Source organism: Simochromis diagramma, unplaced genomic scaffold, assembly GCF_900408965.1.
Source record: "Simochromis diagramma unplaced genomic scaffold, fSimDia1.1 OVJJ01000663.1, whole genome shotgun sequence".
NCBI classification, from domain to species: Eukaryota; Metazoa; Chordata; class Actinopteri; order Cichliformes; family Cichlidae; genus Simochromis; species Simochromis diagramma.
Genome location: NW_024387049.1, coordinates 1,692,506 through 1,718,081, shown reverse-complemented (window position 1 = coordinate 1,718,081; position 25,576 = coordinate 1,692,506). Strand labels below are relative to the sequence as shown.

At 38.9% G+C, this 25,576-nt stretch overlaps 1 protein-coding gene across 1 annotated transcript in view; it reads right to left on the bottom strand.

Moving 5' to 3' along the window:
• The window catches only part of si:ch211-14a17.10 (restin homolog), a 28,992-nt gene extending 9,859 nt beyond the window's left edge, over positions 1 to 19,133 (bottom strand). The window contains exons 1-49 of the mRNA XM_040044841.1: positions 19,002 to 19,133; positions 18,825 to 18,886; positions 18,688 to 18,726; positions 18,312 to 18,336; positions 16,272 to 16,340; positions 16,104 to 16,193; positions 15,952 to 16,020; positions 15,731 to 15,826; positions 15,500 to 15,586; positions 15,272 to 15,373; positions 13,815 to 13,880; positions 13,620 to 13,709; positions 13,445 to 13,531; positions 13,273 to 13,362; positions 13,050 to 13,139; positions 12,878 to 12,940; positions 12,689 to 12,742; positions 12,519 to 12,581; positions 12,370 to 12,438; positions 12,174 to 12,257; positions 11,892 to 11,978; positions 11,098 to 11,181; positions 10,959 to 11,027; positions 10,801 to 10,875; positions 10,602 to 10,718; positions 10,420 to 10,509; positions 10,190 to 10,252; positions 10,031 to 10,093; positions 9,887 to 9,955; positions 9,698 to 9,781; positions 9,512 to 9,598; positions 9,010 to 9,093; positions 8,851 to 8,919; positions 8,621 to 8,710; positions 8,278 to 8,367; positions 8,105 to 8,194; positions 7,959 to 8,021; positions 7,313 to 7,372; positions 7,157 to 7,225; positions 3,814 to 3,897; positions 3,567 to 3,653; positions 3,401 to 3,484; positions 3,248 to 3,316; positions 3,087 to 3,176; positions 2,956 to 3,006; positions 2,773 to 2,862; positions 2,594 to 2,683; positions 2,432 to 2,500; positions 1,962 to 2,021 (exon numbers count right to left, since the gene is read on the bottom strand). Of these exons, the coding sequence (XP_039900775.1) occupies positions 1,962 to 2,021; positions 2,432 to 2,500; positions 2,594 to 2,683; positions 2,773 to 2,862; positions 2,956 to 3,006; positions 3,087 to 3,176; positions 3,248 to 3,316; positions 3,401 to 3,484; positions 3,567 to 3,653; positions 3,814 to 3,897; positions 7,157 to 7,225; positions 7,313 to 7,372; positions 7,959 to 8,021; positions 8,105 to 8,194; positions 8,278 to 8,367; positions 8,621 to 8,710; positions 8,851 to 8,919; positions 9,010 to 9,093; positions 9,512 to 9,598; positions 9,698 to 9,781; positions 9,887 to 9,955; positions 10,031 to 10,093; positions 10,190 to 10,252; positions 10,420 to 10,509; positions 10,602 to 10,718; positions 10,801 to 10,875; positions 10,959 to 11,027; positions 11,098 to 11,181; positions 11,892 to 11,978; positions 12,174 to 12,257; positions 12,370 to 12,438; positions 12,519 to 12,581; positions 12,689 to 12,742; positions 12,878 to 12,940; positions 13,050 to 13,139; positions 13,273 to 13,362; positions 13,445 to 13,531; positions 13,620 to 13,709; positions 13,815 to 13,880; positions 15,272 to 15,373; positions 15,500 to 15,586; positions 15,731 to 15,826; positions 15,952 to 16,020; positions 16,104 to 16,193; positions 16,272 to 16,340; positions 18,312 to 18,336; positions 18,688 to 18,726; positions 18,825 to 18,886; positions 19,002 to 19,077 (3,748 nt within the window). The 5' untranslated portion in view covers positions 19,078 to 19,133. The remainder of the gene's footprint in view (positions 1 to 1,961; positions 2,022 to 2,431; positions 2,501 to 2,593; positions 2,684 to 2,772; positions 2,863 to 2,955; positions 3,007 to 3,086; positions 3,177 to 3,247; positions 3,317 to 3,400; positions 3,485 to 3,566; positions 3,654 to 3,813; positions 3,898 to 7,156; positions 7,226 to 7,312; positions 7,373 to 7,958; positions 8,022 to 8,104; positions 8,195 to 8,277; positions 8,368 to 8,620; positions 8,711 to 8,850; positions 8,920 to 9,009; positions 9,094 to 9,511; positions 9,599 to 9,697; positions 9,782 to 9,886; positions 9,956 to 10,030; positions 10,094 to 10,189; positions 10,253 to 10,419; positions 10,510 to 10,601; positions 10,719 to 10,800; positions 10,876 to 10,958; positions 11,028 to 11,097; positions 11,182 to 11,891; positions 11,979 to 12,173; positions 12,258 to 12,369; positions 12,439 to 12,518; positions 12,582 to 12,688; positions 12,743 to 12,877; positions 12,941 to 13,049; positions 13,140 to 13,272; positions 13,363 to 13,444; positions 13,532 to 13,619; positions 13,710 to 13,814; positions 13,881 to 15,271; positions 15,374 to 15,499; positions 15,587 to 15,730; positions 15,827 to 15,951; positions 16,021 to 16,103; positions 16,194 to 16,271; positions 16,341 to 18,311; positions 18,337 to 18,687; positions 18,727 to 18,824; positions 18,887 to 19,001) is intronic.
• Between the last annotated feature and the right edge of the window lie 6,443 nt (positions 19,134 to 25,576).

Genomic DNA, 25,576 nt, shown 5'->3' with positions numbered 1-25,576 from the left:
TAAAGATTATGTTGTAAATTTTTATCTCAGGATATAAAATGCTATATAATGTGAATGTTAGCTTACCATAAAGATTGGAAAGAAGGGGAAACAGCTAGCCTCCCTAAAGCTAACTACATGATTCCTAAAGACAAATTAATATGTTTTACTTTATTTGTTTAATCTACAGCAAAAGCCTTGCAAAGGAATTACATGTCACACTTATTCTGCTCATGTTCAACAATTACTGTAATCCATACGTGTCAAACAGAGTTGGAAAATAGAAGTCAGCAGATAAATCCAGGCGAGCTGTTGCCCATTAATTGTAGTTTGTGTGCTAAGCTAAGCTAATGAGCTGTTGCATTATACAGGGAGTGCAGAATTATTAGGCAAATGAGTATTTTGTCCACATCATCCTCTTCATGCATGTTGTCTTACTCCAAGCTGTATAGGCCCGAAAGCCTACTACCAATTAAGCATATTAGGTGATGTGCATCTCTGTAATGAGAAGGGGTGTGGTCTAATGACATCAACACCCGATATCAGGTGTGCATAATTATTAGGCAACGTCCTTTCCTTTGGCAAAATGGGTCAAAAGAAGGACTTGACAGGCTCAGAAAAGTCAAAAATAGTGAGATATCTTGCAGAGGGATGCAGCAGTCTCAAAATTGCAAAGCTTCTGAAGCGTGATCATCGAACAATCAAGCGGTTCATTCAAAATAGTCAACAGGGTCGCAAGAAGCGTGTGGAAAAACCAAGGCACAAAATAACTGCCCATGAACTGAGAAAAGTCAAGCGTGCAGCTGCCAAGATGCCACTTGCCACCAGTTTGGCCATATTTCAGAGCTGCGACATCACTGGAGTGCCCAAAAGCACAAGGTGTGCAATACTCAGAGACATGGCCAAGGTAAGAAAGGCTGAAAGACGACCACCACTGAACAAGACACACAAGCTGAAACGTCAAGACTGGGCCAAGAAATATCTCAAGACTGATTTTTCTAAGGTTTTATGGACTGATGAAATGAGAGTGAGTCTTGATGGGCTGGATGGATGGGCCCGTGGCTGGATTGGTAAAGGGCAGAGAGCTCCAGTCCGACTCAGACGCCAGCAAGGTGGAGGTGGAGTACTGGTTTGGGCTGGTATCATCAAAGATGAGCTTGTGGGGCCTTTTCGGGTTGAGGATGGAGTCAAGCTCAACTCCCAGTCCTACTGCCAGTTTCTGGAAGACACCTTCTTCAAGCAGTGGTACAGGAAGAAGTCTGCATCCTTCAAGAAAAACATGATTTTCATGCAGGACAATGCTCCATCACACGCGTCCAAGTACTCCACAGCGTGGCTGGCAAGAAAGGGTATAAAAGAAGAAAAACTAATGACATGGCCTCCTTGTTCACCTGATCTGAACCCCATTGAGAACCTGTGGTCCATCATCAAATGTGAGATTTACAAGGAGGGAAAACAGTACACCTCTCTGAACAGTGTCTGGGAGGCTGTGGTTGCTGCTGCACGCAATGTTGATGGTTAACAGATCAAAACACTGACAGAATCCATGGATGGCAGGCTTTTGAGTGTCCTTGCAAAGAAAGGTGGCTATATTGGTCGCTGATTTGTTTCTGTTTTGTTTTTGAATGTCAGAAATGTATATTTGTGAATGTGGAGATGTTCTATTGGTTTCACTGGTAAAAAGAAATAATTGAAATGGGTATATATTTGTTTTTTGTTAAGTTGCCTAATAATTATGCACAGTAATAGTCACCTGCACACACAGATATCCCCCTAAAATAGCTAAAACTAAAAACAAACTAAAAACTACTTCCAAAAACATTCAGCTTTGATATTAATGAGTTTTTTGGGTTCATTGAGAACATGGTTGTTGTTCAATAATGAAATTATTCCTCAAAAGTACAACTTGCCTAATAATTCTGCACTCCCTGTACTATAAGAGTTAAATAGATCTTTAAACCCAACAAAAATAAAATACAAACCTTTGTTTGCAGCTTCAAGTTTTTTATTCTCAGCTTGTGTTTTTAGTTTCTTCTCCACGTCTGACAAAGAAAGTAAAAAAGTACTTTTAAACTCAAGTGTGTGATCATGTATGAGCTGTATAGTTTTAATGTTTTATTTGGGAACAGAATGGTGTGTATGTGTAAGTTTGGTGATGGAGTTTTTATTATGAATGAATGATGAATTTTTATGAATTATTATGTCTATTTTTTATGCTTAAGGACAACAGATGGAAATTAGCCCTTGGCTATAATCTGGTATGTTTACATTCATGTAATTTTTTTTTTTTACATTTATGTTCATTAACATGCACTGTCCTAAATAAAATAAACAAAAATAAATAAATAAACAGGATTTAAGATCAAGCAGAAATGTGTTGCAGGTCTTCAAAATATTTATGAGACTGACTCTACATGCACTAAATTGTTAAATGACTGCAAAAATCCCAAACCTTTGATTTTGTCAGATGTCTGCGTCACCGCCTCTTTCAGTTTCACCCTCAGATCAGCAATCTCCATCACTAGTGGAAATACAAAAAAAACTGGAATATTATATCGTACTAAAAGGACACGAACAGCATGACACCAAAAAGCAAATTCAACAATATTCATACCATATTTATAATTCTCTGCATCTATATGCTCAAGTTGACTTTCAGTGTCATCCAGCTGCCTCTCTTTCAACTTTAGTCTCCTTTGAAGGTCTGAAAGTGAGTTGAGATTAATAAACACAACCATTAGCTTAAAATACAGGTTACTTCATGCAATATACATTTCAAAGTTTGTTCTGTACCTGCAAGGCTCTCAGTATGAGACTCTTTGAGGGCTTCTATGTTATCTTCCAGTTCTTTAATTTGCACTTCAAGCTCCATAATCTGAGCAGCTAAAACAAAACACAAACGTTATGGACTCTGATGCTGTTTGATATTTCACTCCTCGTTGCTGACTGAACCAGAACTCATGACTGAACTCATACCACTTCTTGTGTTTCTCTGATTTCTCATGGCCTCCAGTTGATTCTCCAGATCTACAAAAATAGGCAAAAGTGATGTTTTATGTCCTTAAATATTTGTAGTATTACTATGATCGCATTTGAGGAGAGCCCACCTTTAATTTTTGCTTCTTGTGCCTGATTCTTCTTTTCTTCTTCCTTCTTCAGTCTTGCTATTTCAGCTTGCTGATTCAAGATCTGAAATGCTACAAAAAAGGTTTATGCATATATAACAAGAAGAGAGTGAGGGAAGTATTTTACTCTGACTGTTACTCACTCAGCTTAATGTTTTCACCCTGTTCATCTTTAACTCCATCAATCAAATAAGTGAGCTTTCCTTGAAGTACTGGGAAAAAAAGATGATTTTTTCAAGAAGAAAAAACAAAACAGAAATGATCCTATTTTTGCTTTACACAGATATGTCACTCACCTTTAATCTTCTCGTCATCTCTATCATTTTCCGCCACAGTGTCCAGTTTCTCGATTTCTGTTTGCAGTGCAATAATCTGCAGAACTGAAAGAAGGTTGGAACACTTATAAGTATTTGTACTTGAGTAAGTAATCTGGATTCTTTCAGCAGGGTTGTTTGTACTCACGTCTACGTGGTTGAGTGCTTCTCTCTTTCAGCTCTTTTGTTAGTTTGTCCAGCTCCTCGTTCTTTTCATCTATGGCTTTTTGGAGCTCTGCAGATCAGACAAAACTTTGTTTGGGGGGGATTTATGCGTAAATGTAAATATTTATTTAGCTAATATTAAAGCTGTACAACAACCCTTTAATGTACACCATGTGAATACTGGACCCCAGTAGCGCTGCTTACTTGACTTGACAATGAAACACACTCACCATCAACCTTGGATTTGGACACAGAGTTGTTCATTTGTGCTTTCAGTTGCTCCACTTGCTGAGTTAATGTAGAAATTTGTAGAGCTGAAAGAATCAGTCAGAATAAACATCAGCGTTCACTGTTCTCATCTAAGAAACATGAAAATGTGCACAACATCTGTGCATGTGCCCAATGTAAGTTGTGTTTTTAGCAAAGGCTCTGATTTTAACAACTATGATCCATATAAGAAATTTTGTGAATACCAGCTAGGACACTTTCTATTTGGACTGGCTGAGCATGGGGCAAATTAGCTGGATCACATGCTGAGGCATGTGTGTGTCCAGAGGTGGCCTATCAGCTGTCTAAACACCTATTAAAAGGAAGCTAGCTGGATACTGGAGGAGAGAGGCCCCAGATATAAGGAGGAACGCGCGAAGGCCAGGAGAAAAAGAGGGACCCGCTGGTTGATCGCGGGGGTGCGGTGCCTCATCTGGAGACGGACCAGTCAGCGTGACATGGCGACCCAGTCCCGACAGCAGGAACGGCGACAGTAGGAGACAACGTGCGTGATTAGTAGCAGGGGAGAGGTATACCTCTGCATACATTTGTGAGTAGTGTCTCCACTGTCATTCACTGGGTGCAGCCGTGTTGGCAGAGGGTTGCCATGGCTATAAGCCAGGGCCGCTTCCGGGACGATGGTTCTGGCACCTATTTGTTTATTTACAGGGCGATGACGCAAGTGGAGCCGCGGTGGTATCAAGCGACGGACGCCAGTGTGTGATGGGCCCAGTGAAAGGATGAGAGGGGGATAGACCCATATGGAAAAGATATGTATAAATCTTATAAAGTTTGCATCTGTCTTGTGTGAAACTTGTATGAAAAGCATACAAGAGTAAAAACAGATGTAAGATCCCTTGAAAAATTATATAAATGAAACTTGTATGTTTTGGGTACTTACTAAAACAATATATGAAAGTGGCCACTTTCATGAGTAAATCTTATAAGCCTTATATGATTCACTATATGAAGTAGGCCACATCTTATGCAAGTCTTTTATAAATTTTTACTATTTCTTTTCCATATGGGGAGGCTCCTCCCCGTCAGCCTGGGACGAGGCTGGCGTGGACCCCCCTCCGCAAAGGGAATTTCTGTCCAGCTCATGAACACCTAACAAACATTCATCCTGGACTGTGGACAGTTACATCAGGGAACCGGATGGGATTTTAGTGCATGCAGAGAATTATATTTTTAGCAGTTTTTGAAGTGGGTTTTTTTTTTATTCCTGGGGGATTTTAGTATATTAATAACATTTTATTGTATACTTTTTTCTTATTAGTATTTGGGTTGTTTTATTCCTACTGTCTGTCTCGGGAATAAACTGTTTCTGATCAGGCCTGCTTCATCATTGTGCCCGGGGTTTCTGATTCGCTCGCCCCCCCCCCCCCCCTGTATTTAAAAGAACCATCCTCTTTAGTATGACATTCTTGCTCACCGGCTTTAGTGTCTACATTACATCTCTCTCAGGTTGGCTTCACCACAAACTCATTAACTGTGAGGAAGTGATAATAAAACACTGAGAGTGTGATGAAACAAGTCAGGGAGACAGTTTATATTAGTGACACATTATTAAAACCTATTTTTTCTTTAATATATTAAAATGCTCTATCTGTCTGTGTGTTTGTTTCTTTGACTGCAAACTAGACCATCTGGAACTAAGCATTAAAAATTAGCATACAAATACATCTCAGGCTCCTGAAGGTTCTAACTTATCAGATATTTTGGCCTCATCATATTGCCAATCAACCACCTAGCAAAGGACTTAAGTGTCCCTTTCTTTGCAATTATGCACCTGTAAGACCACATAAAAGCATTTTTATTACACAACATTAAAATCTGCAAACAACCCTGCAATGGGCTAAAATGACCTGTTTTTAGCTTTTATGCAGCTTTAACACCTTGTGAAAACATCCTTATTTCCATTCCAGAATAATAGCATGTCTCTATAATAATTGCACAAATGCCGTCATATCAATCATTAACATCTATATATGTTTTTAAAGAAAACATTCAAATTATTTGGATTTTCATATGTATTATATTTCTTCCATTTCCCACCCCAATATCACGTTTTCCATTTGCATTTGTTTCACCTGCCTCTTTCTGTGTATGTCACCCGTACGTCACTCAGAGGTCATGAAAATTTGTTCAAGTCACCACTACACGGGGAATGAATAATTAGAAATAAAATCCTTAAAAATCAGCATGAGCAGACAATGGTAATGCTGAAGACATTTGACCATGAGGACTGCATGAACCATAGCACCATTACTGCTAAATATTATGAAAAACTACATTTTTAGTTTAAAATGTTTTGTGGCTGTTGTTAATCATTCCTGCTGTAGTGTACATTGTATATTACAATTTGGATCTTACATTTTTTTGACCAAAGATATCAATACATTTGCTATACTCCTTAAGTCTCTCTTTTAAAGCTACAGTTTTCCCGTGTACGTTTTTGTGATAGTCAGGGGCCATGCCAATATTACAGTAGTCCACGTAAATGTCAAACCCAAGCTTTACAGGTCAGGTTTTGTTTGTTTTTAAAACTGAACGTACTATGTACACCGAATAATCATCCAAATTCTCAGAACTTAAAGAAATTATGCAAACTCATCATCTCAAAACAACGTAAGAGCTTACTTTTTTACTTAATAATTTAGGGCAACTTATTCATTGACTATGTTGTCTCCAAAGAATACAAATATCATTTTTATATGTATATTATGTTTAGATTTTTTTGCTCTTTGTAAGAATTTTTTAGAAACCAAATATGACTATATACAGTCACATAACAAAAATGTTAAGAATGATGAGAAACTAACCACACATCTCTGTGCCATACATGAGCAAAGCAAAAAGCACGTTAGCATTATTTAGCCACAGAGCTGAATTAGGCATGCCTGCCAACCACCAAGCATTAAAAAAGAAAACTTTGCTCAATATGATTATATCTGTTGGCCAAGTGCACAAACATGGCAAACATTAATATAGCACTATCATTGTGTACTATTAGGCATGCACCACTAATGATGATACACAATGCAGTAAATATCTTGGTGTTATTCTTATGGTCTTTCAGGGTTTTTAATCAGTAAATATACCTACATGTATCATGATGTATTATTTATTATTGTCCTGTAATGTATCAAGTGTTGCAATACTGTGAGCTTCTTAACGGCTTCTAATATCTTCCCTTTTTAAATCATTTCACCGAGATCAGAAATAAATTGGTTAAATATGATCAACTGGATGGTGGAAGATGGAGCATATTAATACAGTACAGCTAACAGATTCAACACTCACCAAGTGAAGTAACAGAGCTCGATTTGGACTGCAGCTCCTTGATTTTGTCATTCAGGTTTTGCTGTAGATCTGCACAGAGACATTTATTATGGGTGCTGATCACAGAGAACAGTTTTCTATATTGAGAAAGAACAGCAAGTCAAAGATTGCACTCACCTGTAATTTTCTGCTCATAATCTGAACAGCTTTCTGTCTCGTTCAGCTTTTGCTGCAAGTCTAAGAGAAAGGTTACATTACTAAGCAATAGTCTAGGCTAGTAATGCTATTAAACTTGTAGTCTATCCACATGTTGCAGAAACTTGAAATAAAGAGAAACTTGAACTTGAATATTGCTGTATTTACACTCATAAAACTATGAGTGAGTAAAAGTATTTAGGTTCATAAAATTAAAAAATAGTATTAACATCATGATTCTAGACCAATAGATATTCATTATAGTTTCATTGACAGTTTGTTCATTATTTTTTGATACAGGTCAGCATGAAAGCTCATATTGTTATATTTTGTTGGCTTTCAGTGGGTTTTGACTATGAGTTTGTAAAACTATTCATTCCAGGTTTCTCCAATAATTCAGTTCAGTTCACTTTTATTTATACAGTGCCAAATCACAACAACAGTTGCCTCAAGGCGCTGTGCTTTGGTGACAGAGGGAAGGAAAAACTCCCTCTTAACAGGAACAAATCTCTGGCAGAACCAGGGAGGGGCAGCAATCTGCTGAGACCGGCCGAAACTTGGAAGCATCTTAAAAATCAACTTAATCCTTCTTGTTGCAGAAACTTAAACATGCCACAGATGAACTTACCGAGGATCACTTCCTGATCACGAGAATGCTCCTCCTCTTTAACCTTCAGTTGTTTTCTGAGATCTAACAAAATGTAAAGTTAGCTTCAGGTGAAGAAGGTATCAGAGGTGATACTTGCTTTTAGAGATCAAAAGAAAAATACTTACTAGAAATTGTAGCAGCACTTTCTTTATCCTCAGCTGTCTTAACTTTTTCAAGGTTTTCAAGTTGGCTTTGCAGATCAGTGATGTTCAAAACTGAGGAACAGAGGAAGAAAGAATCAAAGCAGAACTTTTTTCCTTCATCATTTCTGCAGACACCATGTTCTTTCTTGACTTACTCAGGTTGGCATTTTCCTGGTTCTTCTGTTTCAGCTCATTGACATGTTTCTCCAGCTCTCCCTTCTTGGCTGCAAGCTCATTTGTGATCTCTGAGGTCATTTTAAAGAAGTTAAAACAGGTTTATTGGTCAGACACGAGAGATCATCGTACACAGTTTTGTACTGTGAATTACAAAAGCTACCAAGTTTCTTTATCTCTCACACTTATTTTGTTTTTTCTACAAGGATGGGGAAAACTAAAACTCTCACTTGCCCCATATCTGACTCCTCTGTGCTTCTGCCTGCTCACTTGTATTTGTCACACTCTTATCACTAGAGGAAAAGCACAATGGGAGATACTTACCAGTTAGCTTACTGGTTTGTAGAGTCTCGCGGTTTGACAGCAGATTCTGCAGGTGCTTCACCTGGCTCTGAAGATTCAGGATTTTCAGTGCTAAAGCACAAAGAAGCAAAAAGAGTAGTTTGCTATAAGACATGCTGTGAGAGAATTACTTCATGAGAGGGAAAAAGGCAAAAAGAAAGAAAATTCAACTTGTCAGTGAACCTTTGTGCTCACAGTTACTTCATACTCACTCAGTTTGGTGTTATCTCGATCACTGCTGCCTATTTGAGCCATGAGTGTGTCTATTCTGTTTTGTAGCGCTGCAAAAAACAGTGAATTGTATTAATAACATTTAGTCACCTACTATGACTTTGTGTCACCCTCAATCAGCACCTTAAACCTTAAAGTACCTTTTATCTGGTCACCAGCTGTCCCATTCACATCCTTGTTCTGCAGGCCCCATATCTCATTCTGGAGCTCAACGATTTGTAAAACTGAAACAAACAAACAAACATCTGATGAATGACAGGTAAGGTTTGGTTGTGTCATTTAGAGGGATATTTTAAATGGAAATGTGTGTCAGTGCAACCAAATTGCAAAAACGTGACAGAAACACATTCTTTTCCCAGTATGATGGTGATTTTACAAATCTTAGCTTCTTCTAAAATTATGCAAAGTTACAGCCATCAAGATCATTTGTTCTTTAACACCATGCAGACATTAAGCTAACTGATTTATAGGCCTTTTCCAAGTAGATAAGGTCCCCATGTGAAAAGTATCCACTGCACAGAACGCACAGAGCAGGAAATCCTGGCTCCCAAATGTTGTCAATTGTCCCCAGAGGCTTAGTATTGCAATAATAGGCAGCGGGTTGTCAACAGTGTTGATCACAGAGTACAGCAGTGCACTCACCCACTCTCGGGTTGGCAATCAATTCCTCCATTTCTGCAGTCTTAGTAATCAGTTCATCTTGCTTCTTCTCCAGTTGCATCTGCAGCTCTGTGGGGAAGCAGAGAGAAACAGATATATGACTTGAGGTCATATTTGTTTCACATTTTTCCTCCAGGAAGTGTGCTGACTATGACAGCTGATACTCACGTGAGATGATTTCTGGATCTTTTGAGTTTGAGATCTGCTCCTTCAAAGCCCTCACTTCAGCCTTCATGTTGATCACATTCAGGACTAACAGAGACAAACGTGAGCAGATATGACGGCACAGATTAGTTCTGAAATATAATGTGAGGATGTGAGCAAAAACAAGAGAGACTTTAACTGCACCACACTCACGCAGAGCAGTTTTGAAGTCTTTCGTTTTGTTCAGTTCTGCAATCTTATCTTCAACTTCAGTCTTCAGCTCTGACAAAAAATAAATCAGTCACATCAAAACTCAGTCTCAGACACTCTGAGGTCGAAGTCAGATTCGCAACTTACGGTTTCGTTGTTGTTCGAGTCCAGAGCACTCATGTGTCTTTAACAGCAGTTGCCTCTCCAACTCTGCTCAGTGAAAAAGGAAATCCAAGTTAACAAAAACTGTCTCTCTGACACAAACTGTTAGTTATGGATTTATTCAGAAAAACAAAATCAACTCACCTGCGAATTTATCCTTCATAAGAGCATATTCCCTGTTTTTGTTTTGAAGAAACATCTGATGGACTTTAAAAGAAAAGAAATGGACTGAAACACTATAGTGCAAATTAGCAACATGAACATCCTGCAGCAAACAGCTTTCGATCTCAGGCATGTGGCATGAATGTTGTTCCGTTCGCTCTATGAAAGCCCATTTCGCTTGAAGTGATACAGTGATTGTAGGACATACTTACGAGTTAATGTTAAAGAGGATTCTGCGTTATCGTCACGATTTTCTCTTTCAATTCTTTTGAGATTTTTGTAGAGTTCAGCGATAACCAGAACTACAGAAAATACAAAAGTCAGGGTGTATAGAATTATGTTTTAGGCTACTTCACAACAATCAAGATTGATCCAAGTGTTTTTCTGGACTTACTTAATCTGGCATTAGCCGGATTCTTGTTATTCAGCTCATTGATATATTTCTGTAGCTCTGCTCTCTTGAATGTAAGCTCATTTGTTAGAGTGTTCCTTATGCTCACCATGCTTGGAGCTGAAAGTGACACACATGTCAAGTTGCTACAGTAACATTATGACACTCTATGCTAACATGAGGTCTTGGGTGAGATACTTACAGTTTGAATTGTAGGTTTGTGACAGCAGCGTCTCCAGGTGCTCCAGCTGACTTTGCAGACTGATGATTTTCAGAACTGGAAAAAAAGGTTAAAAAAAAATGTAGCTGACTGCAAAAGATACGACTGCAGAGAGTTTTAGAGTTTCTCACAAGACTCACTCAGTTTTGTGTTTTCACCGGCTCTGTTGTTGATTTCATCGATGAAGCCGTCAAGTCTGTCCTGTAACTCTGAGGAAAAGGAAAGTATGTATTTAGATTATATTTTGCAGGTTCTATCTTGACTTTAAACAACACTAACCCTCTTCTCGATCACTTGTGGTTCCATTGGTGGCTTTGTTCCGAAGGGTCCATAACTCATGTTGCAGTTCAAGGATCTTTAAAACTAAAGCAAAGCAACGTGCAGTCCTTAAGTTAGAAAATGAATCTTACTGCAACAATGTCTACCAATTTTTTGCTTTTTGTAAGCAACTCAGAATCTCATTGGTTCCCTTCTCTCCCTGTGCCACTCCAACAAGTCTCTACTTTACACTCTTTTGAACTAATGATTGATAAAACATAAACCCCCAAAACATCCAGCATATCAAGCAAAGCCTCTCTCAACATTATTCTTTCACTCTGCTGTTAATTCATTTTCTTTAATCTTGGTTTTGGCAGGTTTACATGTGACCTGAGTTAGATTTAACCATAAAAGCCATGATATGTGACAGTCCAGGTCTCATCTGTATTCAGTTTGTGTTTGACTAGCTTGTGATTTAATAGCACGACAGCTGAAAGCACAAGGACCTAGCAGGGCGACTATTGGTGGATTTGTCTAAAACAAGGATCAGAAAGTCGTCGTGCATTTCAGCCATTTATTAGCTGCTTCACATTAAATGATTATACTTTACAATCCTTAACTCTGCTGGCCACTAGAAAGGAAGCAGTTTAAGGTTCTTCCACACTAGTTTTCCCTTTAAAACTGGATGTTATGTCCCTTTTTAATATGCACTTTATGTACATAACTGTGAATGTCAGTTTGAGTTTAGCTTAAAAACAATGGTTAGCGTTCAAACAATAATTCTGGTTCACATAAAGTAAAGTCAAGAAACTCACTTGCTCCTGGGCTAGAAGTCAGACGTTCTATGTCTGCAATTCCTGAGCTCAGTTCTTCTTGTTTTCTCTCCAGTTGTTTCCGTAGCTCTGTTGGACAGAAATAGGGGTTATTAAGAGATGTTAAACATATCAGAGAAATTCCCAGTTTTCCCAAGGAAAATGTAAAGATGTAATTTAATTGTCTCAAGCGCAAAACTGTTTAAAAATTGCTTTAAAAAAATCCACTTAATTAATAGAATAAAAACAAAGGTATGGTATATATCTGTGACTTCTGTCCCTCACCGGAGGTCAAGTCTTTGTCTTCTGAGAGAGAGATCTGATCCTTCAAAGCCTTGAGTTCATCATGCAGGCTCATCAGCTTTACAACTGGAGCAGAAAGCAACAGAAACATCACTACACAGATTACAAATTCAACACAACGAGATTACAAGCCGAGCGAGAGACACCGCTGAACACTGCGTACGGCAATGTGACTCACTGAGAGCTGGTTGGAAGTCCTCGGTTCTGTTCAGTTCAGCAATCTTGCGGTCAAAGTCGATCTTCACCTCTAACAGAAACGAGACACATGCTTTAAAATCAAGCAGGAATAATCAGAGGTTGTAGCTGAAAGCCAGTTTAAAAACTTACGCTCATATCTTTTCACAAATTTGGAATCTAATTCAGTCTTCAGTCGCAGTTTCCTCTGCAGCTCTTTTGTATAAAAGGATAAAATCAGGTACTTGAAGCTCTTATCAGACACAGTTTTCAAAATTTCTAAAAAAACAAAACAAAAAACAAACTACACACCAAGCACTCACCCCTTATTTTGGCCTGAGCTTCGATGTATTTTTTTTCTGTAACTTCACGCACAGCTGCAGATTTAAAGTATCATAATGTAAGATCGCAATCTTAATGTCAAGGATTAAGAAAGTATTCTCTGCTCAGAAAACAAATGATGTTAAATGTTTTTCTGAATTTAACACTAAAGTTAGTGCAGGTGGACTTACTGGTGGGCTGGCCTGTCAGGTGCTGCTTTTTAATTTCTTCTATTAGGCTGATGACTTGCATGACTGTTCAAAGACAAAGAAAACACCATTGTCTTGAGTGTTGGGCCTTAGCAGCACATTTATACGTGGTGAGGTTGGTGAGGTGATCATTCCGCCTCTCCTTTATACTTACTCTGCTGTGCCTTAACATACTCCACTGCTTCCAGTTGCCTCTGTAAAACGTCATGCCTTTGCTTCTCTCTGTCCAACAAAAGGCGGAACCCTAGGATGAATAAACAGCTATTAATGTTTCTACTGCAATTAGCAGATCATAATTTGGTAGTTCCAAATAAGACAAGTACATATGTGACTTGACTTCGTAGTGTAAAGTTTCAAAGATTTGTGCTGCCATTTACCTTGAATTTGGGAATCAGTGATGTTTTTGGCGTTTCTCATCAGCTGTTCAAAATGTAGCACCTCGGCCTGCACTCTCATAATTTGCAAGGCTGTCGAAAGAATCAAGAGGGTGTCGAGTTAATGGCGCAATAACTACACAAAGGACGTGCTCGACGCTGAATGTTCACTTACTTAGTTCTCTGTTGTTCTCCTCATCTTTCAGCTGTATAATCAGCTTTCTGAGGAGATCAATCTTTTGCATCCATTGCTTCCTGGCATCTGAATTAAAAAAAAATTAAATAAATAAAGTAAAAAAAAGAATAAACGTGTGCTGCTCCACAAAGGAGAGACGGGATCTACAACTCACCAGCGGCGAAGGTTTTGGATTTCTCAATAGCATCGATGATCATCCTCTTCAACTCTGCAATCTTCGTGCGCACATAAATCAGCTCCAGCACTGGACAGCCAGCAGAGAACGAAGTGTTGGGAAATGTTGAAAGACAAGCCTTTAACATTATTACTCACACAAGAAATGCAGGCCTGTTTAGAAAGATTCACTTACAATTAGCAGAGTAGCCATCTCCTTTTTCTTGCAGCAGAACGATCTTCCTGTTGAGCTGTTCTTTCACTGAGCAGCAGAAGAAAATGGTCAGGATACAGAAATATAATAACATAATAAAATGAAAGAAGATGACCTTTTTTCCTAGTTTAGCATTATATTAATCTGAAATCTAAATAATTATTAAATATTTCATAACACCTATTGTAAATTCCTTAAGATTTTTTTTTTTTTACGGAATATGCAGCCATGCATTAGATCAATTTCAGCAACCATCACTTCTTTGCTCCATTTTGTCCTGAGCAACCAAAAAGTTACCAAAAAACTAAATGGATTTCATATAACAGTGTGTTATGCAACCTTCACGCAGAAACCGACTGTGACCAAGAAAGAAGGAAGTGGGAGACCACAGTGCACAGCTATGCATATTTAGGAGTTAAAATGGTACCACAAGAAAAAGTCACACTTGAGCTGTGGCTTCAAAAATGAACCGACTCCCAGAGATTGCCACATTGATGACACTTCTGCTGCATCTTTTTTTCCAAAGAGGTAGCCATCAGCTCCAGATCAATATGTTTGAATTACTACAGATACCAGACACACCCCTTTATCTCAACTTGGAGCTAGTACTAGAAATGCTCTACCTTGTAACCCCATAATGCGAGGTTTATATCCTCTCCTGGATCTTTTGCGTGGGGGCAAATGTATTAGCCACTAACCACAGTGCCACTCGCTACAGTAGCTACATTACAGCATTAAAAAGCATAGTTTCAGGTGCTGCTTTAGTTTTGTTTAGTTGACTGGGTGACCACTTGCTACAAGGCCAAATAAAGTTGCTCACCTTCAACTCTGTACCCAAGGCCTCTTGTTGTCTAACAAATGTTAGCCTGAACCTTCCTGCTGTTATACTGCAATGGGCCTAGCTTCACTCATGTTTTTTTTTTAAAATTCTTTGTGTTTATACACTACTTTGCATTTAATGACGAGTTATTATTAATCTATGGACCCATCTCCAACCAGTCACGGCAGACGGCTGCCCCTCCCTGAGCCTGGTTCTATTAAAAGGGAGTTTTTTCTTCCCACTATCGCCAAGTGCTTGCTCATAAGGGGTTATTTGATTGTTGGGGTTTTCTCGCTATTATTGTACTGGAATATACTCTTTGTTATTTACAACATGTCTGATATTATATGAAGACAAACACTTTTTCATGAATAACTGACGTTTAAAGGGTAAGAACTTTTACGTTTTAATTGCAATTTATTTAGACAAAATACTAAGCTGTTGTTAGCAGCACTAATAGAGAATGTGAAATGAAGTTTAAAAAATTAGCCACCAAGGAATGGTGCTGAATGGTAGTTACTGAACAATGTGTCAATTTTTCTGCCTGAACTGTGGACAAGCAATTTTCACATAATAAGCAAAAGTTTTTTTTAGTTAAATCAAAGAGCCCGCAGTTTACCCAGAGTCATGCCACTCGAACTCCCAGAGTTTGGTTTTCCCCCTCTTGTTTCTGCCTCTTGTAAAGCCCAGAGCTGATTCTGCAGGGAGATTATCTGAAGTACTAAAAGAAGAGAGAAAAAAAAAGAAAGCAATGAGCCATTTCCTTCTGCTTATATATGCATTCGCACAACACCAGCGCCTTCGGTTGACCTTCCGTTCCTCAAATGTGGTTCAAAAATACACTTACTGAGAGTTGCATTTGAAAGGCTTTCTTCAGCTTCCTGTATCTGATCTTTTAGTTCAGCCGTCTTCTTGTCCAGCTCTTTCTGCAGCTCTGCAGGAAACCAGTTTAGAAATGAAACATCTTCATTCAGTTTCTGTGGCTCCAATCAGAAGAATAGCGCTCAAGTGGAGGCAAATTCAAACATTTCTCAGTACTGCAAGATAAGCACATCATGCTAACGATAAAATAGCTCACCTGTGATTTCGTCTGCAGTTCTGTTAGAATTAGTAGCAAGCTTGGTCTTCTCCTGCAAAGTGGTCACCTCCCTGGTGAGTGTCATTATTTTAAAAACTGAAAGAAAGAAAACACTTTTACATAAAAGCTGAACTGTGCAGCGTCATATGATTAAAATTTAATTAATTATGATTAAATCGTGACCTGTGCGAGAGATTTTACTGTATTTCCAAAAAACTTACGGAGAAGTGTGTCACCATCAAGCTTCTCCAGCACCTGCTTCATTTTGAGCTGCAGATTGGGTTGGTACGCTGTCAGGAAATGACACATGCATTTTAACTTTTGCTGATATAAATTGTTTCCAACTGTTACATATGTGCAAGGAAAGGCTTACTGCCAGATGTAGACGATGCTGTTGACATGCATGCAGCAAGTTCCACTTTCAGCTGTATGACCTCTGTCCTCAGCCCAAAGGCCTCGTCACCTGTAAGAAAGTGTACAGGTTGCAGCAAACCAAAGCAAAAGTAGGCCTACTTAAACTCTTCGCTGGATGTATGCTCACCGAGTTGGTTGTAACGGCGATTCGCCTGCTGAAGTTTCCTTTGTAACACCTCCAAAGTTTCTTTCACACCTGATAAGGAAATGTTAGGGTGACACGAATGAGGACCCACACACACACACAGCTTTCACCTTAATTGTTCGGTACTTTTCACCAACACTGTCCCAGCTTTCCAGCTGCCACCCACACACAACACCCCACCATCTTTTATAGGGGAGACATGATCAGATGATGGAGCTCAGGTGTGTGTCAGCCTCCCCTGACACCGTACCCTGAACCCACTGCTCCACCCCTCCCCTGCAGCTGAGCCACAAACCCCACCCTGCCACTGTTAGCAATGCCACATATTAAAGCAGCAAGATAAACAGTCTCACTGCTCACCCACTGTTTGAAACTAAGTATTTCAGCTCCTCCCCTCCTGTCTCTTTAAGACTAATTTCTTCTGACTGGCTGCGCTTTGCAAACAGAAGATTTGAACAGAAGGTGAGTAGAGCATGTCTGCTCACAGCCAGAGCTCCACCTGAGAAGGCCAAATGTGGGCAACTGTCTAAAACAGAGGGCTTAGAGCAGTCTGAAGTTTTTGGCTCATTTTAAATAACCTCTATGTAAGCTGACCTCTTTTTTTTTCTTACTTTGACCATGTTTAATGTATTAAAATATGTATGTAATGATTGATTGAGTCAAACACTAATTTTTTATGTAAATTTAAGAAGTTCATCCAATATCCTTAAAAGTTGCAGAGGTAATATAACAACAACAATAATAATAATAATAATAATAAGCAGACATCTGCCAAGGCAGCTCACTTTCTGTGCAGTATTTACTCTTAAGGGAAATTGTATTGTATTTTATATATATTTAATTTCTTTGTACTTTTTAAATGTACTTTAAGAAGTTAGTAGCGCAGTAAAAACAAGAGCAAAGTGCAGCCTTTTGTTATTCGCCCTGCTGAAACCCATTTTAATATACTCGACATGATTCTGTTTATAATTAGTTTTACACAATTATATATTATATATAGTTACTTATAATTATTTTTTTATGTGGCTATAGCATGTGTGCAACATTCATTTCAGTAAAATTTGTTTAAATATTTAGTAAATAAATATCAAGTGGAAAAGAGTTTTTGCACACGAGTTGATTTTGTTTTCAAAAAAGTATTCGGGAACATTGTACTTGTATTCAAATGGTTATAACCTGTTAAAAATCCCCATACTGGGGTGGCTGTAGCTCAGGTGGCAGAGCAGGTCAGCCACTAACCAGAAGGTCGGTGGTTCGATCCCAGGCTGCCTGCCTCCTGGCTGCATGCCAAATATCCATGGGCAAGATACTAACCCCAAGTTTGCCGCCTGGTGGTGGTCAGAGGGCCCCGTGGTGCCAGTGTCCGGCAGCCTTGCCTCTGTCAGTGCGCCCCAGGGCAGCTGTGGCTACAATGTAGCTTGCCGTCACCAGTGCGTGAATGTGTGTGTGTGAATGACTGAATTTAGTGTGAAGCGCTTTGGGGTCCTTAGGGACTGAGTAAAGCGCTATACAAATGCAGGCCATTTACCATACTGTCTATCATTTCCTACACGCCTATAGAAAGTAGTAAGAAACCTAGTTTTAAAGAGCTCTATATAGGAATATTATCAATTCAATCTATTGACCTTAAAGTTGGGGTTAGAGGTCAAATGTGACAGGAGGTAAACATTTAAATGTAAGATTTTAGATTTAGTTTTTCAAATCTTTATTTATCTGACTAATAATGTAGAGACTACACTAAGACACTCGCTCAGCTAGATACTGGCATCACATTTTGAATCTGTGTAATGCACGCTCAATAATCCAGGTATTAAATCCCAGAAACTTGGTTCTGTTCATGTGGATGCAGCATATTCAGTGGGAAACATTTTTTACATCACTTATCCGAGTGATTTGGACGTCGCTTGGATGAGTGAATAAAACATTCCAGATGAGCAGAAGCAGCTTACTGGGAACATGTTTTTGGATTGTAGTGTATTGTTAAATAAAATAGATGTAAAAAAAATAATAAAAATCACTTACCGGTGCAAGTTTTGATGACAATTGACTGTAATAAAACATTTGATCTTAGATCAGTTGAAGATAATATAACAAGTTTCTTATATCTATCGTAAGTAAGTAAGTAAGTAAAACTTTATTTATATAGCACCTTTCTAGGTAAAAGATCACAAAGTGCTTCACACAAGGATAACAAAGCATAAAACAAAACAGACGACAGTTGACAAACAGCAATTCTAAAAAGATGTGTTTTTAGTTGTTTTTTGAAAGAAGCTACTGAGCCCAGCGATCTTATGCTCAGTGGGAGATACAGATACAGACATACTAAAACTTTTATTGATCACAACATTTATAGAGATAAATCACATGATGTAATAACTATTTAATGATTACTACTTACCGTCACATTTACAGGGCTGTTTTGAAAGTCAGTGGATAGCTAAGGTAAATGCACAAGAAGAAATGTATCATTAGTAGTAGCAGCCAAACTTCTGTTCATCTCTAAACATTTGCTAAGTCACATTTTCTGGGACTTACAAGGATCCTGGAAAGGATTGCGTCCAAGTCGGGATTCCCAGTTCTGACCAACCTGTTGTGGCCTGAAATAAATGAGAAAACATAAATATTTACTTTTTTGTTGTTGTTGTTACAGGTATTTGTTTAATTCAACCCCTATTAACTGACAATAAAAAGGACGATATTATTTCCCCCTACCAGCTCTGGGATCAGAAGTGCAGAGTACACAGGTGAAGAGGAGCGGAATCCAAATGAATTGAGAACCACCAGCCATGGTTTTTCCTTCCAAAACCTTCCTCTGCTGTCAGCAGCAGTCAGCGGGCCTTTTATAAGACTCTGACTGATCAATGTCCAGGGGTAGTGATGACTTCCTAGAAGAGGCGGAGTAAATAAATGACTTAATTTGCTGTAAATGGCAAAAGTTAAACACAGCCAACTGTGCACACAAATAATAACAAATAAGCAACCGTGTCTTTAAATTAAATTCCTCGCCAAAAAGGAGAGACCTTATTGTCTGATTTATTTTGACATTTTTATTTGTCTCAAACAAACATTGCGCTAAAGCTCAAATACAAATCAATCACGTTCAAAGTACCAGTACGAGAACTTTTAATCACATACAGTGCCTCAAAGTCTGTGAATTGCTTTGGATTTTTCTCAATTTCCAGTCTTAGCTTACAACCCCCCCTCCCGAAGATAAAAGATAAACTTATTAAACCTAAATAGATAAACATACAAACGTCATCATCTTTGTTTGAGGAAATGAGTAATGCATATGTGCAAGTAAAGAAAATAGGGGAACCTTTGCTTTATTTTTGCATTTGCAAACATAATTAAAATGATATTTGTTTCTTTTTTTCCCACCCTGTCTTGTCAGGGAGCTTTTGCAATCAGACACATTTTGCTTTTCCGAGATTAGCGCTGCAAACTCTCTACAGGCTCCTCTCGTTCATGTGTTTCTGCAATTACACATTTAAGTGTAACTCTGGGCTCGGTTTCCTCATATGAACTGGTCGCTTTCAGATCCTTCCCCAACATTTGAATTGGAAGTTCAGGACGTTGACTTGGCCTTTCAAAAAAAAAAAAACCAAAACAAGATTCTGTGTAATGGATTTTACGCATTTGTTTCTAAAGCAGAAACGCCTGTAGGTTCAGTTGGAGCTACTTTTATGACCACCAACACGGTGAAGGTGCAGGGTGAAGCATTGAGGTGTGTCTCTGGTCTATGCTGAAATGACAGATGATGTGATTTTTTAAAATTACATTTGTGGTGGAATGCAGGATTTATTGTTCCATCAATAACAGTAAGACATCCAGCCTAACCTGGCACCGTAATGCTGGAATGAAATGCTTTCCTTTCTCTAAACTCATTTGAAGTTAAAAGTAAGATTTTGCTCTCATCCCTCCACAAGACATTGTTCTAACAGTCTTCTGACTTGATCTTTATTGAACTGCACAGGCAGATGACCTCTTGGAGAAACTGACTCTGTTCCTGCGTACGTTGGTGGGATTCTTCATATGAACTATGCATCAGGTTCATCACCAACATTTCATGGATTAAGGTGAACCAAATGACTGGGTCAATCCAAAACATTAACCTGACTGTGACTATTTGACCTTTCCTTGGTAGAAAAACAACATGTGTTATGTAAGGTGCAAGACTCGCTTCCTCTTATATTGAGATACAAAATGTGCTGACATTTTTGTTATGAAAATGTTGCTATATTTCCAAATGGCCTGACATTGGTAATGAATGTTTGTGACCTCCTGAACTGCAACACTCCTTACAGTTTGAGTGAACGTTCTTGGTCAACCACTTACCCCCAAAAAATCCTGGGTATTAGTTGACTCGCTAGGAGTGGTTGACTCCCCAGGAGTGGTTGACTCCCCAGGAGTGGTTGACTCCCTAGTCTTTCTTGGGAAGTGGTTGACAAGGAAGTTTGAAAAAACTTCCTCTATTATCTATGCAACCTGACTGTATATTGGTGTAGTCCAAATGTGTTAATCTTGTGACCTTTTCCAGCCTGATGAGAATCAAAAATGCTAAAGTGTGAAGTTTTCAGGAGTCTTGTGTTTTTGTGCCATAATGCACTTCTGACCAAAACGTGCTGTGAAGATTAAACCCAGATAAATCTGCTCATCCCAGAGTTTAACATACTTCCCTCCCTCAAAGGTAAAATTCCTAAATTTTAAAAAATGACCACAGAAGAGTCAGCATACTTCACTTTCCTCTGGATTGGGTAAGTCTTAAGTGACCCAAGTCCTACGAGATGCTTCTATAACCCTTTACGGCAGCGGTCCCCAACCTTTTTTGCGCCACAGACCAATTTAATGTCAGACAATATTTTCACAGACCGGCCTTTAAGGTGTCGCGGATAAATACAAAAAAATAAAATGATACGACCAAGACAAAAAGTGTGTATTTTGTAAATATAATAATAAACGCGAATTCATTGTGTAATTGTGTAACTTTATTGGCAGCGTACTTCTTAAATGTCCCTTAATGCTCTCTGGTCACTATGGTAACGCATAAATATTTCTTTCAAAATAAGACACACAACTAAAACACAGGAAAAGACCCAGGGAAACCGAGTTAACGATAAGAACCTTTAAAACCGCTAAACTTCACACCCGAGCTTCAACTCTCGCGGCCCGGTACCAAACAACACACGGACTGGCACCGGCCCGTGGCCCGGGGGTTGGGGACCGCTGCTTTATGGTGAAGATCAGCAACTCAGAAATAACCTTTGTTCATGCCATGATTCACTTTCACAAACATGCATCGTGTAGATCAGACACTGAGAAATCTTCTTTAAATAAAAACAAGACACTCACTTTCACATCTGTCATCGCTGAAAGCACTAGACTGGGAGTTTGTCTTCATATTAACATATTTAATTTAATTTAATACAAAGAAAACAGAAAACCCCAACATTCATATGAGGTGAGGGGTGGAAGACAGAACAAGATGCACTATGGAAAAGAGTCTGGGATTAATAATGACTAATAATTAAATGCAGATGGGTGTGTAAAAACATAGAAAGTGGAAAGAGGTGAGTGAAGAACAAACAGTGCAATGTGGGAATCTCCCAGCAGCCTAGGCCTATCGCAGTGTAACTAAGGGAGAATTCAGGGTCACCTGATCCAGTTCTTTATCAAAAAGGAAAGTTTTAAGGCTAAATTTAAAAGTAGAGAGGATGTCTCTCTCCCAAATCCAAAGTGAGAGCTGGATCCACATAAGAGAGGCGTGGAAGCTGAACAACTAATCCCAAAGGTTCACCTTCTAAGGTCAGTAGATCCAACTGACCACTCTGAGGATCCAAAAGCAGAAGCATGAAAACTTACAGCATTGAACTGAAAACAAGCTGTTTATTTAGGCGAGCAACACAAAAAGGGAAACCTAAAACTTGGAGACTCACTAAAATTAGAAAACACCGGGTAAAAGGGAACAGACGCTCTGACCTAAAGAACAAGGGGAGACAGCAACTATATATACAGACAACGAGACAAGGGAAGCAAACACTAAAAGCAAATCAAAGGGAAGAAAATAAAGCAGAAGGTGCAACAACTAAATAATGGATGAACTTAATACAGGAGACTTGGCACAAGGGAACAGAAAGAACACTGAGGGAAGAATTAAACTCAAACATCATACCAAATGTGGCAGGTTTGCAGTTTTTATAGGATTAATTTCTGCAATGTAGACATCTATCAGGATTTTCTCCTAAATGCACACGTAGAATGAGGAATGGAAGACAATAGAAGCTTGCGACATTTGCCCTGAGGCACTATCAAAGCACGGCCCACTGATGGGAATAGTTTGGCTGATTAAATACAACTTCCAGTCTGAGTTCGGTTATCTCTTCCGCTCAGCTTTTGTAATAATGCCAGTAATCAAGAATCACTGGGTTCATGCCCCACTACCAAGTGACAAAAAGAGCAACGGTCAACAAACTGTAGATGTAACTTGTGACCATGTCGACCTGTGCGAGTGAGTTCAGGATGATATGCTGTACAACCATGTTTGCAATAAAAAGAGAAAACTTGTGTTTCTGTAGGAAACACTGTGAGTATTTGGGAAATACAGAGTTCAACAGAATGTTTCCCCCATTCTTGTTGGATGGCAAGTTTTTAATGATGCCCCTGATGATTCCAGTGGGCAGTCTGAAGGTCATGATGAAAAGGTATGCCAGATGCAGGGCTCTAGACTAACTTTTTGCCATGGGCGTACCGGTACGCCTAACTTTTTAAAGTTAGGCGTACCGGTACAAAAGTTAGGCGCACACAAATTTTATAATAATTTATATAATATAATGTGTTTTTCTGGATACACTGTGCTTTTTCAGCATTCAAAGATTGATGACACCGTGTCAGAGCACTGGCTATGAATTTCAGAAGGATCGGGCCTTAACTTAACAGAAAAGTTAGCAATAGTTCTTTTCCTATTACAGCTACATCCACTTCTGTCGTGCCTCTCACTAGGGCTGGGTATCATCACTGATTTCTATAATCCATTCGATTCCGGTTTTCAAAGTCCCGATTCGATTCAACTTAGCCTCAGACAGTCAGAAATATTATAATTCTGATCACTTATCAGTACTGACTTCATCAGAATTGTGAACATCACAGCAGATGCCTTTGTGTGAAAGTAACTGAGAATAAAACAGAAAAACATGAAGGAGATTTTCCTGGTCTGGCTTTTTATAGCAGATAACCTTAAAAATATTCTACAATGTTCTGCATATAAAGTTTAAATTACTTCAGGATTGAACAACAGAAAAAATAGGCTTTCTTGTCCGAGGTCATTTAAGTGAAAAAAAGAAAAGAAAAAGACAGCAGCCGACAGCGCTGTAAACAACGGTAGACTGGTGGGTAATAAGCGAATGAACAATACAGAAAACAGAGATTGGAGACGGGAAACTGTTCTTGAAGTACAGAGAGAGATAGAGAGAGAGCTAGCTGTGCATGAAGTGTGATTTTAATAGTCGTGGAAGCAAAACAGCAAAATTCATGATGACATTGATCAAATGTGAAGCGCAGTTTGCTGCTTCTTTTGCTGCTGGCTCGGTGAATTTTGGTTGGAGAGACAAAACCTGCAGCTCAGAATCAGCGCAAAAAGACGTAAACACAACGCGGACAGGACGCATCAGAATCGCTAAGCTCCGACAGCGTGTCCGTCTACAGGGCCGTCGGGTGAGAAAGCCGAGAAAGACAAAGCTGATTCTGATGCGTCGGTCCTCTGTGTTTACGTCTTTGTGTGGAATCCGTGTACCTGCTCTCATTTGCTGTTTGGTTGTTGTTGAAATGGTTTTGTGAGTTTTAATCTGAGAATCTGGCGTTTCTGGCGAAACACAGTTATGTTTAAAAGTCGATTCAGGATTTAATGAATTGATATCGCTTTATTCAAGCTACTCACCTCCCACTTCCACCTGCACTTTCAACTGGACCACGGCCAATCAGAGAGGTCCCGCCCCTTACTATCTCTGATTGGTTTAGTCCACGATAGGGGCATAATGTGTGTCTGTTGTTGACCACAGGGAAGGTTGCAGATTTTTTTTTTTTTTTTGCTACCCGAACATTTGGTCGCACAGGTGCAACCAAATATTTTTTTTTAGTCACACCACTGAAAAATTTGGTCGCATTTGCGACCAAATTGGTCGCACTCTAGAGCCCTGAGATGGGTTTGAATTATTTGTAAATCATGACAGTCATCAACTCCTAGCAACATTTTAGACAGAGTAGTGAAAAGAATTATCAGCAGAGCTGCCCAAGAGTCAAGGAGCACTTGCAGAGAGCTACAGAAAGACCAGGAATCAGCAGGTACAAGTGTTTCAAAGAAAACAGGAAGTAATGCTGCCATGGGCTGTTTGCACACGAAAGACTCCACTGCTGAAGAAAAAGTATGTTAAAGCACATTTAAAGATTGCTGAACAACATTTACACAAGTCTGTGAAATGCTGGGAGAATATAGTCTGATCAGAGAATATAAGTTTAACTGTTCTCATGCCATAATACACCCCATGTTTGGAGGTCAAAAGGCACCCCAAAATACCATATCAACAGTAAAGTTTGGAAGAAGGAGCATCATGACGTGGAGCTGTTTTTTAGAATATGGCACTGGTATGTTGAAAGAAGGATTTATGGAAAAATGTACAAGACATTCTTGATAAAAAAAAGAAAAAAAAAAGAAAGAAAAACGGCTGCTATGTACAGCAGCAGGATGATGAAAATGAAACGAGAGTGGACGTTTCAGCAAGACAATGATCCCAAACACACAGCTAAAGAAACTCTCAATGGCTTCAGCCAATCACCTGACCTGAATCCAACTGAAACTCTTTGAAAAGAAGTAAAGCTCAGAGTTTGTAGGAGGGACCCACACAACCTTCAGGATTTCACGACTGTGAGGAAGAATGGACAAAAATCACACCTGAGCAACGCATGCCACTAGTCTATATGAAGGAGGCGTCTTCAAGCTGTCACCAACAAAGACAACCTTGTACAAAGTTAATTTCAATAAGTGCGTTCAATACTTTTGTTCCTGTGTCATTTCTCACTATTACACAAAACTTAATTCATGAACATCTATTCTTTGATTAATTTGCATGTGTGGATTGGATGGGCTGTTACCAACATCCGGTGAGAATTTCATGTCAAGAGGACTTTTAGAAATATATTTACTTAAAAAATTGCTGACATGTTCAATAAGTACTTACCTGCTGTGTGTGCAAATTAGAATTTTGGCAACGCTGCAAACAGTTTGATAAAAGTAACCC